Below are 16,010 nucleotides of genomic sequence, written 5' to 3'. Positions count from 1 at the left end.
ACTGTGATTCATAACAATAAAGGAAAAAGTCAACTATTAAAAGTGCATACTTGGTGCCCGCAGAAAAAATCATGAATCTAAGGCGGAAACTGTTTTGTATTTATGTTACGAGCACACTTCCTTTGAATGAGGTATGTGTCCTGTGAAAATGCACAAGCGTAACATATTAATTGTGATATGTAACTACCATACGATAGGACAGAGGGTATGTTTCTCGTGCAAAATGAGTAATTGACAATTGGGAAGCAAAAATCATCAGGTTTCTCACAGATTTTATATTTCAAAAAAGAAAAAAAGTTACATCAAAGTTTAAAGCAGATTATCTAGTATTGTAAAAATACAGTTAACCAGAAGTTAACTTACAATGAGTATAACCCCAAATACACTGTGCAGCATGCTGTAATAAAGTTTGATACAAAACTTCAGGAACATTTAAGTCATATTTTCTGACAAAATGCAACAGAAATTTAACTTGATGGACTAATAAAAGGATTGAAAAAGGACAAACAAACGGATAGATATAGGTAAAAAATATACCTTTTCCTATGGACTTGGTGTAGAAGACATCATTCGTCATTTTACAAGTCAAGTAAACTAATCCAAACTCTCATAAAGATATAAAAAAAAATTAAAAAAAAACAGACTGGAAAATTACGAATCGTAAATGAATTTGTTCAAACTAGATACTGTGACAAAGGCTGTCGGATGTTCTCTTTTATTTAAACCTTCATGTTTTGTTTTATAGATTTTTTAGTCTTCGAATGTTATTTAAATTCGTGAAGTTATAAAATTGTTTCAATACAGTTTCTTACTTCACAAGAAGATGAAACATCAAATAAGTTATGGAATCTAAATTTTAGGACGAACGATGTTGCTGAACTTCTGCTCCCTCTAGTGACTTGCTTGAAAGAAGGTTAATTCTTACAAGGATTACTCGAGATAAATTTGAAGTCATCCTTTCGGAACTTTAACCTACATCATGATGTTGTTGAATATCTGTGTCAAAGATGACCACGGACCTGTTCCACATTTCGTGGCCCCAATCCCGTCATATTTTACCAAAATGTTATTTCAAAGGATGAATCTTATCACCGTACTCCCATCGGAAATACGCCGGAATCAGGCTGCTCAAACCCCTTTCTGAGCTATTAAGATTGTTTTGGATGGGTTAATATTGCTCAGTCTTAATTTTTTTGTAGTCCGTTGTTTTTCTTTTCGTCTTTTTACATATTTGCCATGAAATTGTAGGTTTTTCATGAACTTATTAATTCTAATTGTTTCTTATGTTTCTTCTGCCTATTGTTTACCTCTGTTGTCCATTTTTGGTTGATCTATTGTTGTTTTTTAGACAAAAATAACAATTTGACAGACTACATTATTATTAAGTATTTTGATATATTCTAAGTTGTCAACTTAGTTTCAATTTGAGACCATCAATATGAAGTTCATTAATATTAGGTTTACTATCTTTAACCAAATCTCAACAAGTTACAGGATATACAAGCAGACAAAATAACAGACGGATAAATATATTCACAGACCAGAAAGTGTTATGCATTCTACTATCGTTACCTTGGCAATATCATTTCTGAAATGTAATCTCAATATTATTTAGCCTACTCCATCTCAGTATGAACCGACCTGATCTATCAATCATAAAGATGAATTCTGTTTTGATGTCTTCAGTTTCTACACCTTTCTTTAAATCAGGATAAAAGTTCAACATCAATAAATCTTCCCTCAGCAAGCCATCTGAAAATAGAATCATATTCAACTGGTCAAACATTAAAAAACTGTTTGTGTACTTAATTGCTTGCATACTAGTATGCATATTTATGCCTACTATCTTGTGGAAAAGAGACTGAATGACCACCCACAAAGCAGAAAACGTTTGTCCCCAGATCTGTAATAGCATGTGCAAAACAACGGGTTTCACATGGGAAAAATGGAATGCTTATATCCAAATTTGTACTACCATATGCAAATCAAGAAAATCAAGATAGAAGTATATGGTATCATACCAACTTGAAAGCTAAAACTATCTCGCTGATGAGGTAAAAGTTTGTTCTCAACCGACCCTCATTGTAAACTTTTGGATGTAAGTCAAGATATGACGCCGAATTAAACGAATCGTATGTATAAGACAGGTGTTATAAAGTTCGCTTAATAAAATCCAATCTTCATGTATCAAATTCCCGAAGTTACAAGATACAAACATATGTCAAGGGGGATTACCAGAGAACTCCTTTTGTTTGCTATACAATCGTATGCTCAAGAAACACTATAAATATAGCATCGTTTTAAAAACAATACGGAATTTATTTTCCTTTTTTAACTGTCACTGTTCTTACATCCCAGCTCATTTGTTCTAACAGGGGTGATCTGAGCCGGATCACCCCTGTTGCACTATAAAACTTATAATTAAATATACAATTATACGGAAAAGACTATCTATCAAAATTCACGTAGAAAAAATCCAGTGTTTATGTTGGGATTCGAACTCAAGACCTTTAGCATATCAAGCCACGACACAACCACTACACAAGGACGACTGGATACAAACTGTCAGTATTTTAACATACTTAAAGAAAGCAAGATATTTTTAAAAGTGGGGCGAGTTGGCAGACCGTTATTCAGTAGGGTTTAAACCCTTTTTGTTAATATGTGAGTTGTCAGTGATTGTTCAATTTGATTTTACACTTTTTCAAAAGTGGGGTGAGTCGGTAAACAAGAGTGAGGCGATTTTTTTCATAAAGTGGCGATAAAGGTTGGGCCGATTGGCCAGTGAGGCGAGTTGACATTGTTTGATATCTACTCAACGTGTTCGGGGGTCAGAAAGGGTATAATTTATAATAAATCATAAAGTAATGTATAAAGTATATTATAATGGTTCTGTGGCGTTCAAAACTAGATTTTGTGAATTGTAAATGGTTTTTCGTCTAATCTTAAACAGCTGGGATGTAAAATAGTTTGTAAAAATGTAAAATATCCCACTCGGCTGACTCACCGCGTCATCGTGGGATAACTATTAAAGATACAACAAATTAGCGAAAAATTATCTGATACTCCTCCATTACATTTTACGAGATAAATAAAGGCAACAGTAGTATACCGCTGTTCAAACTCATAAATCCATGGACAAAAAACAAAATCGGGGTAACAAACTAAAACTGATGGAAACGCATAAATATAAGAGGAGAACAACGACACAACACTACAATGTAACTAACACACACAGAAACGGACCAAGCATCAGACAAAATCCCACGAGAATAACAAATATAACATCAAAACCAAATACATGAATTTGGGATAGACAAGTACCGTGACACGTCTTATTGCAATGTCAATTTACACTCAAAAATAAGAGAGAAAAAAACGACGCAACGTTAAATTGTAACACACACAGAAACGAACTATAATATAACAATGGCCATATTCCTGACTTGGTACAGGACATTTTTAAAGGAAAAAATGGTGGGTTGAACCTGGTTTTGTGGCATGTCGAACCTCGCACTTTAATGGCAATGTTAAATATAACATAGAAATGACAACTACAATACAAATAAATAGGAAAACGTATTAGACAAAGAAACACATGATTAATGAATAACAAAAAGCATTAGGTTTAAAATTTAATACGCCAAAAACGCGCCTCGTCCACACAAGACTCACCAGTGACGCCCAGATATAAAAGATCGAAAGCGAAAAAAAGTACAAAGTTGTACAGCACTGAAGATCAAAAGTTGAAAAAGGTTGTGTCAAATACGGCTAAGTTTGTATGCTTGGGATAAGAACATCCTAATTATTTAGAACAATTAATGCTATTGCAAACAGTAAATTTTATCAAATGAATATAACAGATATACATAATGAAACTGAAGTATTAACTCATGACATAAAACAAACACGAATACATAATGAATGACCAACACAGAATAGACACACCCGACTCAGTCCAGGCCTCAACATAGTAAATAATGAAAATGACGTCACATACGACGGTGAAAAGGCATTAATAATTACGTCACATACGATGGTGAAAAGGCATTAAAAATTTGAATATATGAAATTTCTGAAACAGCAGAAAAATTACGTCACATATACGATACCCGAACAGAGAAACGAAACTGGAAAGTTAGAAAGAAAAGTTAACGATTTTGAATCATTTGTATATTGACTTTTTTTCAGTTAATGTTGATTTTTCCATTCTTCCTCATATAATACTTTTATTTCAGGTTTCGTTGGGATGTTAGAGTTCAACATAGTTATTTCAAGTTATGTTGTTAGAGTGTATCATATATGTAGATAAATGTGAAGTTAATTGATTATGCAAGCTTCTTTTTATTCAGCGGCAAATGATAGGACTAATTAATCACCGTATAGAATTGAAAACAATGAATAAAATATCTCAATTATCAATAACTGTAGCTCATATTAATGATCATTTATAATTTTACAAGAAATCACATTTGTTTAAAAAACATTTTGTTAAAGATTATGAGATTATTACATCAATAAAGTATAATCGCAATAATACTGAACTCCGAGGAAAATTCAAATTGGAAAGTCCCAATTCAAATAGCAAAATCCAAAGCACAAAACACATCAAACGAATGAATAACAATTGTCATATTCCGAACTTGGTTCCGGCATAGTATGTTGTAAAAAAAATAGTGGATTCAACCACGTTTTATAGCTAGCTAAACCTCTCACTTGTTTGACAGTCGAATCCAATTCCATTATATCGACAACAATGTGTGAACAACACACACACACATAATCGGTACAAATGTCAAAAATACAGCAGTCAATATATGATATTGTCACTATAAAAACAAACATATGTGTAACAAAAAGGTACACAGAAAAAGCACATTAGCAAAAATGAAAGTCAGGAATACAAAAATATACAATAACACAATAACACAATGACAGGATGTATAAGTACGAAACCACGTCATATATATGTATCAAAGAAACTTATGTTATATACAGCAGTTATGAAAAATGCATCAACACTTGAACTAACCTTTTTCTTTATCTCCTAGCTCCAAAATGATCTCTGGCTTATTTATATTATCATACAGTATATCAAACACTAAATCATGGTCGAACATGCACTCTTCTGCTAAATCAATCTTGAAAGAAATATATTTAAAAACAATTATGGTTTTATACTGACTAAGACACTTAAAATCTTGTCTCACAAATATATAGCATCTTATTCCCGCTCTTTCTTGTTTGCGTGTGTATAATGCAAAGTCTTGCTATTTGAAAGATTGTTAAGATACATGCCATTTTAGATAGAAGAAAACAAATATTAGAATTATCAGACAAAATATTTTCTGTCTATCTGTTAAATTTATGTGTTGCAGCGTGCATGTTCGGAAAAACGTCAGAAAACTAAATAATTAGAACATAATGTTTTAGGACTGCGTTCAGATGATATTTTGCGATAGTTCATAGACAAAATAGCAAATTTTTTGTAAGAATGATTCCAAAGGACTATGATTCGTCACTCAACATGCTAAACATGTCACTAACATCTTGCCTTCAGATCTTACACACTGTAATACAAGAAAATACTCACGGAAGCAGATAATTTATCTTCATTGATTTTGACATTGAGTTTGTCATAAGGGCTGCTTACATCCTTAATACTATAGCAACCAGACAGAGTAGCACTGAAACTCAATAAACATGGATTTCTTATTTCCACTTTACCAGGAATAAACTCACGTCCAGGTACTATGCAATGTCCAACATCTGAAATATAATAGATAGTTATGATACAAAGTATGAGCTTTGTTTAATAAGCATTTATTTAACGCTTGTGTCTATGGCAAATGTCAACTATCATCACGTGTCAATTACCGCACTCAAATTCAATTATTTTTTGTCGTTTTAAGAATGTAATCAATAACCACTAGGCTAGGTAAACATTATGAGGTACCCCTTATCTCTTGTGATATCTGGCAAAACAACAAATATAAGTCAAAATCAAGGACAACAACTACTATCTTCTATTTTTCCACAAAAAAAATCAAAAAATAGTTTGAGAAACCCCTTTAATTTGCATTGGTAATCACTCCTTGATGGATTCGCATTGTGCGTAGCACTGATTTAGCTGACTATTTTTTGGCCTTCGAACTTCTCTCTATCTGCTAAAGATAAAAACAAACGCATAAATAATACATATCGGTAATTAGAAGGTTAAATCTCATAACACCTCATTTGAGGAGTCCACTGACAAATTGAAAGATTTTTCCGCATCTCATATTTTTAATTTACAACTCTTCACTATCGACAATAGTTGTCATGGTGAAAGTAAAAAATGATAAATAAATTATCAATGATAATCGTCGTGTAAAAGCAGTGACTCATGTAATGAGTCGTGTGAACATTTTGGACAAACAATTCTTATTATAGCTGCTCCGCCAGATTTTCTCTTTCAATAACGATTTTCAAGATACTAGACAATGTTTATGTTTTTGTTAGCCTTTGAAGTCTTACCGTGTGAATATCTTGGTAGCAACACTGTGGGTAATGTAAACCTCATTTTCCCGTCTGTTTCTACAGACAATTCTGCAACATATGACATGGTCAGTATTGCCACCTCTCCTGATGGCAAGTTGCCAAGTTTACATACAAATATATCAGCAGATGTTTCGCATTCAGATAAGAACATAGCTGTGTGGCCACTCGATATAGCGTCATTGTAAGTCATTTTAGCCTGCAAATCCAAAGAGAAAAGTATTCAAAAATATGCTTTTAGGCGTTCCGAAAATGGCACAATTTAATAATAACTTTATTACACAAGGTAACTTTATACAATATACACATGTTTAACTAGAAAGGTTACATTAGTGGATTAGTTCACCTTTCTTCTACAAAACATCTTTAAACCAACTAAGTTTTCAAACGTCTGACAATTTACCTATTTTAAATTCATATCCACAAAATAAACATGTAGCAAGCCGGTAACAAAGTGGCAGATATCCTTCCGCCTTTGAAAAGTTATCATGTTCAAATTTAAAACTTTTTAATTCTAAATTGTTAAAGATTCATTTCATATTCATATGTTGAATATAAGTTCTTTTTGTCATCTTGCCATGATTTATATGTTTAGATGTTTCCTTTGTTAATTTTTTACCTCTTTGAAACTATCTTTTTATACCATTTGCTTATCATAATATCTCGCTATGTTTAATTTTCATTTTCCTATTACATTCTGCTATTATTAATCTTCTGTTATTCTGCTGTATCAACTTTTTATTTATTCTGTTCTGCTGGGTTTACCCTTCTATGTATCAAAACATGTTGATATGTGGAACCTTTTTTAAGCTGAAACGCATATATGTGTTTGTCCTGACATTCGTCTATATTCATTCTTTTGTTTGTCCCAGCATTCTGCTAGGCTTTACCATTTATTTTATCCCGACATTTTGTTATTGCACAATTATTTTTTATTCTGTCATTTTGCCATGTGTTACCATTTTTTAAACTGAAACTGTATAATAGTTAACCCTATACTTGTCACGAGATTTTACTGTATACAACGTTTGTTCTTTCTGACATACTTTTATGCTTGAACTGTTGTTTATTCCTGGCAATCAGCAATGATTTACCATTTTTTACCCCCACATTTTGTATGCTTAACCTTCAGTTCATCCCGTCATTTATATTTGATTTGATATTTGTCCTAAATTCTGCTGTGTTTTACTTGATGTGTGTCCTGAAATTCTAGTGTTTTACTTGATGTTTGGTCCGAAACCACAATTATTTCGTTATGCATTTCCTTTAGATAATAAATTAAAATTAAACAAATCCCACCTGAGCTTTTTCAATTAAATGTTTACAGTGTGTTGTACTACTTTTTGGACAAATTATATTTAAATTATAGAAAATTAATCTAACTCAAAATATGAACAATTTTATGCTAAGGGGGTCTTAAAATATTTTGACAGCTATAAAAGTACTAATTTTTTACCTTGTTCAGCTGGACCAAATCTCTACTTTACTCTAAAATTAATGACCCAAATATTTTGACAGTGTAATTTTATCCCCTACTTGATATTTGAGGCATTAAACATGTAGAAATACATTTGGAAGGGACAAAAAAAAATGCCAATAACACACTGTCCTGACTTGGGACTATATTTGTGGACAACTAACATTAAGTGACGATAATTGTGTTCTCGGACCGTTTGTCCTGACATTCGGCAGTGTTTTACTTGATAATTGACCTGATTTTCTGCTGTGTTTTACTTGATGTTTGCTCTGCAATTCTGGTGTGTTTTACATGTTGTTTGTCCTGATATTTTGCTGTGCTTTACTTGACTCTTGTTCTGACATTCTGCTGTGTTTTAATCAATTTTTATCCTGAAACTCTGATATGTTTAATTTGATTTTTTCCTGAAATTCAGTTATGTTTCCTTTTTTATATCCTTAAATTCTACCGTGTTTTACCTTTAGTTTAACCTAACATTCTGCTATGATTTAGCTTTATTGTACCTTGCATGTTAATATGTTTTACATTTTGTTGCTACTATTGTGTTTGAATGTACCGTTGAAAAAAAATTTAGTCCCTCTTTTACCTTTTCTTTGTCTTGACATTCTGCTTTGATATGTTTATTGTTGACATCAGCTTCAAACTTGTAAACAGCTGACATATCATCCATTGGGAAGATAAAGATAGTCTGTAAGACATTTTGTGTGTCATTTGAATAAGTAAGCTGACTCTCTACATTGACTATGAAGCCCTGGACTGTTACATGGACCTTAGATTCTTTCAGAGGTACTGCAATTTGAAACAAAGTTTGCTTCATTGGTAGATTGGCAAATTACAATGAGTGTCTTTCATTGATATATCATCGTTGCATTTATGAATGAATGGATAAGTGAATTGTATTTCTCATTAACTACAAATAACATAGTTTTAGAGAGTAAAATATATAAAAGCAATTACATAAAATATTAAAGCACAGGTGACAAATTTGTATATATTTGGATAAAAAATCCAATCGTGGGGTAACAACCCCATTCTACCCTGATAAAGACATAACATGACATATTGATACGCTTCACCGATGTCTCTTCAAGTTTATTCCTAAAGATGGCTCAACATATTACTTCTAGATATGTTATCCTGAACCTCTGTTATGTTTACGCGGGGTTCGTGTTGCTCAATTTCTAGCTTTTAATGGATTGGATGATTGACGAAATATACTTTGGTTTCTAAGAGCTCGTGTGATGAATATTATATATGACATCAATACATATATATTTTGATAATAAAAAAATATTTAATTCTGAAATGAAGGTAATATTTCTTAAAAATATGATAAACACTGAAAGAACACGGAACTCCTCTTTGACATCAGATATCACTCACTCTGCACTCATTGTCCTAACCGCTAAATAATTATTGGAAAAATAACAAATCCAATTTCTATCTATCTTCTTTAGTTTTTTACCATAACACAAATAACATTGAATATCGCCATTAATGAACAACAACTTATATAACAATTCAACTAAATATATTGACACTTATTTATAGATTTTCTGTTGACAACTATGTTTCTTTGTGTAGTTTATATCTTTCTATCATAGTAGTTTAATAAACACAAAACAGGTCAAAATCGGCATTGATTGACTATTGTCCAATGAGGAGTCGACTGACGATTTCGGCAATTTAACTTATTAGTAGATCGTGTGTTGATGATTATATTTTGCCATCTTTACAGTTTCTATCTATCTTTAATAGTGTTCAAGATAATATCCAAAATTATTGGTTAACATTGTCATTAAAGGAAAGTAGCTTCCAAAAGTGATCAACTGACGATGTCGGCGATCTTGATTTATGTTTAAGTCTTGTCTTGCTGATAATATTAGCTATTTTCTGTTAATCTGTTCTTGGTTTCAAGATAATAGACACAACTTGTATTTTACCTCTATGTTCTATTTCTAGCCATATCAGTAATGTCGGCTGGCAGGCGGGGTCATCTGATTTTTTGGTAAATGCCCAATCATGATTTTGGGCATGTTTTTATTATCGTTATTAGTATAAGATTTTTTAATTTTGGGGGAAATCGGAAATTGGATTAAAAAATATACGCATAGTTTTAACGATTTCAATCGTTCTTTTTCATAGTAGTTATGTGTAATTTACATGCTCCTGTTAAAATAGTCCGTAAAGTGTGCACAAAAATTAACACAATTGAAACGTAATACAATGCGACAGAGGGAATGTTACTGCTGAGAAGAGGTAAGTTGACAATTGTCATATTTATTTTGTTTCCATATTTTTTCTCTTAGAAGCCGTAATAAAAGAAAAAAAATACGTAACTTCCACAGCAAATTATCATCCAAATCGTCGATATAAGGATGGATAAATAAACCTCCAGTTTTTGAAACCAAACTACATTTTGAAATGATCTAATCTCCGGATATAACTTGACAACTCTATCATAGGTCTATTAAAATTAATCCAGTGATCTCATATGATAAGATTTCCTAAAGAATAACAAAGACTTCTATAATAATACTTAAACAGGTCGAGAACTCTAGATTTTCTGACGTCAGAATATATTTGCATAGTAATTTCCAAAACACAAGGCCAATATGACCTTGAAAAACTGACCAATCGACTCAATGAACTACAATGCATTGTGGGCTACTACGAGTAAACTACTACTTAAAACACGTGGAATTAGTGGGAAAACAGTCAATTAATATATTGTCTGGGACTCTCATTACCAAAGTTTTTATTCTGCAAATATATTTAATGTAAAATATATAACGTAATCTTCAATTTGCATGCTCAGATTAAAAAAATATTGTTTATTGGCTTCACGATTCGACTTTCTTTTTCGCCTTGCAAAAGTAGTTGAACCGGTTTTGTGCATTGTTATGAATTGAACCTGCATTAATTTCACGACATGACACAGTGAAATTTCCAATGAAGTGACCACTGTCCAGTAAGAAAATCATTTGAGCTCTTTTAAACCTGTATAGTGTCATTGCAAAATCATTTCTGACAAGAAAAACACGAAACTTTTATTGAAACACTTCTTTCTGTACTGAATATGTATCTTTTTTATCAGGACCTGAACTAATAGTAAGAACATCATAATATTCAGTATGCTAAAAAGAAGCTGCAGGGGTGGGTCCAGCCATTTTAAAAAGGGGGGTCCTAACCCTGGACAAAAGGGGAGGGGGTTCCAACTACATGTCCCCATCCAAATGCACTGATCGTCCAAAAAAAGGGGGTCCATCCCCCTGAACCCCCGCCCCCTGGATCCGCCACTGAGCGGGTACGGTATATAGCTCAATACATTTTTTATAGTTTCATCCATCGATAATATCCGTTTGTTGCTAATTTTATCACAAAATATACCTCAGAGGTTTTTTATCGTTCGGCTGCTGTCCTGTTGACATATGTAAAATATCTCCAATATTAAAAGTCTCTGGATCATATTACCTATTATTTTTTTTCTAAAACGTGCTTTGTATATAGAAATAAGAAGATGAGGTATGAGTGCCAAATGAGACATCCCGCAAAGTGGAAAGGGATTAATATAAGTTGGAAAACTTGTTTCCCAATCCACTATAAATAAATATGTTTAAACTAAACTAAATGAGACATCTTTCCAACAAAGACATAATTTAGTAAAGTAAGCAGTTATAGGTCCAATGCTGAAAAGTAAGCTATTAATGACCCCAAAATTACTTGTGTAAAACAATCCAAACAAAAAAAAAAACAAAAAAAAACCGGCCCAATTAAATATATAAAAGGACAAGATATCTATCCTATCAAAAAACATATATTGTATAGGAGCCTGTATTTCAGTGGTTGTCGTTTGTTTATGTGTTACATATTTGTTTTTCGTTCATTTTTAGCTCACCTGGCCTGAAGGGCCAAGTGAGTTTTTCCCATCACTTTGCGTCCGTCGTCCGTCGTCGGTCGGCGTCCGTCGTCGTCCGTCGTCGTTAACTTTTACAAAAATCTTCTCCTCTGAAACTACTGGGCCAAATTAATCCAAACTTGGCCACAATCATCATTGGGGTATTTAGTTTTAAAAATGTGTGGCGTGACCCGGCCAACCAACCAAGATGGCCGCCATGGCTAAAAATAGAACATAGGGGTAAAATGGTTTATCAGGTCAAGATCTATCTGCCCTGAAATTTTCAGATGAATCGGACAACCCGTTGTTGGGTTGCTGCCTCTGAATTGATAATTTTAAGGAAATTTTGCTGTTTTTGGTTATTATCTTGAATATTATTATAGATATAGATAAACTGTAAACAGCAATAATGTTCAGCAAAGTAAGATTTACAAATAAGTCAACGTGACCGAAATGGTCAGTTGACCCCTTTAGGAGTTATTGCCCTTTTTAGTCCATTTTTAACCATTTTTCGTAAATCTTAGTTATCTTTGACAGAAATCTTCTCCTCTGAAACTACTAGGCCAAATTAATCCAAACTTGGCCACAATCATCTTTTGGGTATATAATTTTGAAAATGTGTCCGGTGACTCGGCCATCAAATCAAGATGGCCGCCACAGCTAAAAATAGAACATATTGGTAAAATGCAGTTTTTGGCTTATAACTCAAAAACCAAAGCATTTAGAGCAAATCTGACAGGAATAAAATTGTTTATCAGGTCAAGATCTATCTGCCCTGAAATTTTCAGATGAATCAGACAACCCGTTGTTGGGTTGCTGCCCCTAAATAGGTATTTTAAGGAAATTTTGCTGTTTTTGGTAATTATCTTGAATATTATTATAGATAGAGATAAACTGTAAACAGCAATACTGTTCAGCAAAGTAAGATTTACAAATAAGTCAACATGACCGAAATGGTCAATTGACCCCCTAAGGAGTTATTGTCCTTTTCTAGTCAATTATTAACAATTTTCATAAAATTTGTAAATTTTTATTAACATTTTCCCCTGAAACTACTGGGCCAAGTTCATTATAGATAGAGATAATTGTAAGCAGCAAGACTGTTTAGTAAAGTAAGATGTACAAACACATCACCATCACCAAAACACAATTTTGTCATGAATCCATCTGCTTCCTTTGTTTAATATTCACATAGACCAAGGTGAGCGACACAGGCTCTTTAGAGCCTCTAGTTTTATATAATTAAGGACGTTAGTTTTCTCGTTTGAATTGTTTTACATTGTCATATCGGGGACTTTTATAGCGGTATGGGCTTTGCTCATTGTTGAAGGCCGTACGGTGATCTATAAATGTTTATTTCTGTGTCATTTTGGTCTCTTGTGGACAGCTGTCTCATTGGCAATCATACCACATCTTCTTTTTTTATTATAGATCCAACGCTGCAATTTTCACAAAACATATCAAATTTTCCACCTTGTCGCACATACATATGGATAAAATCATTACAGCTTATTTTCTAATGCATGTGGAGCAAAACTTTGGTTAGCTTGCATGCTTTGTTTGTATATTGTACAAAATATAAAATATACAAGTTAAACTACTGAAATGTGACCAACAAAAATACTTATAGATTTTGTTAACACTGCCATGTATGTAAATATTTCTTCGCCTTTTTTACGAACACAAAATTTAAGGATCCCATATTTGCCTTTAATTATCTATATATACGAACATTGCTGTTATCGACGGCTTACTTTACACCAGTAAGTTTGTCTCATGGGTAATTGTGTTTTTTCGCTGTTGTTTCGTTGCTTCTGGTGGAACAATACATGAAATCTTTGTCCCATCATCAAACATGATGTTAATGGCTATATATCGGGTAATTCAAACCCTTTTTTCTTCGCATAGAAACAACTCTTCGTTAATCTGAGCATGGAAGTAATACTTTATATCACGAACTATAAATCAGGATACACAAAATGAAAAACTAAGCGAAATTGTGAATCCCGCATTGCACGAAAAAATGTGTTGTTTTTCAGTAAATAACACGTGTTCTTGGTTGATTGTAAACACGTAGTAGTCCATCATGCATTGTAACTCATTTAGTGGATTGGTCAAAAACCTAGGTAAAAATAAATTGCGTCACATGTAAATAAACAATTACATGTGCGAGAACATAAGTATGCTAATTTATGCATTTCCATATAAGGTAGTGGTCCCGACCTGTTAAACATAACAATATATATCACATGGTTTAAATGGCAAGGTGAGTTAAACATACGATATTGGATTGCAAGATTATTGACATAAACGTAGATCATACTGTTTACTTAAATGGTAAGAGACAGCAAATTTCTGTCACAATGTACCTAATGTATGTGTTTCTTCAGTGAGAAGTCCATGTAGATTTAATTTTCTGTAATCCATGGCGTACAAGGTAGTGCTGAAAATCCTTACAGTACTATTTCATTTTTTCTGAAAAATAATTAAATAAATTTGCTAACTTCCGGTTTGGACACAGTGCATATAAATTCGAGAAAAGTATAGACATGAACAATGATAAAAGAACTGCCCTAGCAAATAAAAAGCATTAGGAAGACTAAAAGTTCGAGCATATTGTGGTAACCCTAACCCTAATATTTTACAAAAGAGGGGCGACATATAACAGAGGGACATTCAAACTCACAGATCAAACAAAAACTGTACCACAATGACTAAAAAGAAGAGGACAAACATAACAAACAATAGTAAACAAGACACAACATAGAAAACTAAAGATTAAGCAGCACGAATTCCACCAATAACTGGGGGTGATCTCAATCGTTTTAAAAGTATAAGCAGATCCTTCTCCACATGCGGCACATGTTATCTAAAACTCGACACATAGTCTCATTCGATAAGTCTCAAGAATATTTGCAGTCCTGATTAAGTATTCTTAAAAGCTGTAATATTATGATTGTTTCCAACAATATAAATGGGGTTATAAAGAGCCACTCTTCACTGTTAATGTATGAGTATGTATGAAAGGCATATCCTACTTTAAATGAATATTTCTTACTTATTTCATGTTTTCAATCCGGAAGAACAATTAATGGACATTATTATTGAAAAAACAATAATGACAAGTTTTAAAACATTTTCTGCTGACTGTATCCCGAAACACACATAAGTAACGTTACAATTAAGCGTTAAAATGAACATGATTGTAAATGACTAAATATTTAAACTTAAGTTACCCGTCAACGTTGAAGCATCCGATCCGTGAAGGAGTATGCAATCCACAGGTTGAAATATCTTCCCAATCGTATGAATCGATTTTCCAACAGATAAAAACGAACCTTTCTTAGTTGTTATCAATGTTGTGTATAAATGGATAAAACCAAATATCCCTAAGTTACATAATTTGTTAGTCGGGTAGAAGATATTTCAACAGAATCTCGACTCAGATCGGCTGCAATTACACGTTTCTTATTTAAGAATTCAATTTTTATTCTTGTTTTTGTAATTATGAGATATTATTGGAGAATGATTCATTGTTCCTTTTTATATCATGTTAAATATTTGTATCTCTAGGCTGATAAGATAAATGCATAGTTTGCACTATATGACTTTGTGATAGTTTGTAACTTACAAAGGTAAATCTCATCGGTAACAAACTCTTTTTGTCTTTTTACATTCATAAAAAAGGGGAAACGAAAAAGGAGAGGGCTTAAATATATATAAGCTGGTGATAAATATACAACACATTGCTAATAGAAAATCAAAGAAAATACAAACAACAGTCCACAAAACACTCATAGGAATTATAGATTATGTCTGAAGTGGAACTATTGAGGAATATTGAAATTCTACAAAAAAAACATTGACAATCTGAGAGATTGCAAAACAAATATGGTGTCAACTAGCAAAGTGCAAGACATGACGACGAAACTCATACGAAAATAAAAACAGTCGTACTTTTAAATAGAAACTAGTAAGTTGAAGTAGGTATTGTTTTTTAAATCGAATTCTATTTAAAGATTGACTATTTCCTCCGACATATCAAGACTGACAAAATACATCAAGGAATATTTGTGTGCTGTTACATAAACTTTTTTG

At 32.6% G+C, this 16,010-nt stretch overlaps 1 protein-coding gene across 7 annotated transcripts in view; it reads right to left on the bottom strand.

Moving 5' to 3' along the window:
• The window catches only part of LOC143071572 (von Willebrand factor A domain-containing protein 5A-like), a 97,624-nt gene that overhangs the window by 72,791 nt on the left and 8,823 nt on the right, over window positions 1-16,010 (bottom strand). For 6 of the 7 annotated variants that reach the window (XM_076245960.1, XM_076245964.1, XM_076245965.1 and 3 more), the window contains exons 1-7: window positions 15,149-15,417; window positions 14,282-14,387; window positions 8,601-8,803; window positions 6,517-6,736; window positions 5,594-5,769; window positions 5,033-5,141; window positions 1,642-1,752 (exon numbers count right to left, since the gene is read on the bottom strand). In XM_076245960.1, coding sequence (XP_076102075.1) covers window positions 1,642-1,752; window positions 5,033-5,141; window positions 5,594-5,769; window positions 6,517-6,736; window positions 8,601-8,803; window positions 14,282-14,339 — 877 coding nt within the window. In that variant the 5' untranslated portion in view covers window positions 14,340-14,387; window positions 15,149-15,417. Of the gene's footprint in view, window positions 1-1,641; window positions 1,753-5,032; window positions 5,142-5,593; window positions 5,770-6,516; window positions 6,737-8,600; window positions 8,804-14,281; window positions 14,388-15,148; window positions 15,418-16,010 lie in introns of those variants that run through there. The other variant, XM_076245963.1, reaches the window with a different exon arrangement.

The sequence above is a fragment of the Mytilus galloprovincialis genome, chromosome 4 (genome assembly GCF_965363235.1).
Source record: "Mytilus galloprovincialis chromosome 4, xbMytGall1.hap1.1, whole genome shotgun sequence".
NCBI classification, from domain to species: Eukaryota; Metazoa; Mollusca; class Bivalvia; order Mytilida; family Mytilidae; genus Mytilus; species Mytilus galloprovincialis.
Note: the sequence above shows the minus strand (reverse complement) of the source record. Positions and strands in the feature narration are given on the sequence as shown.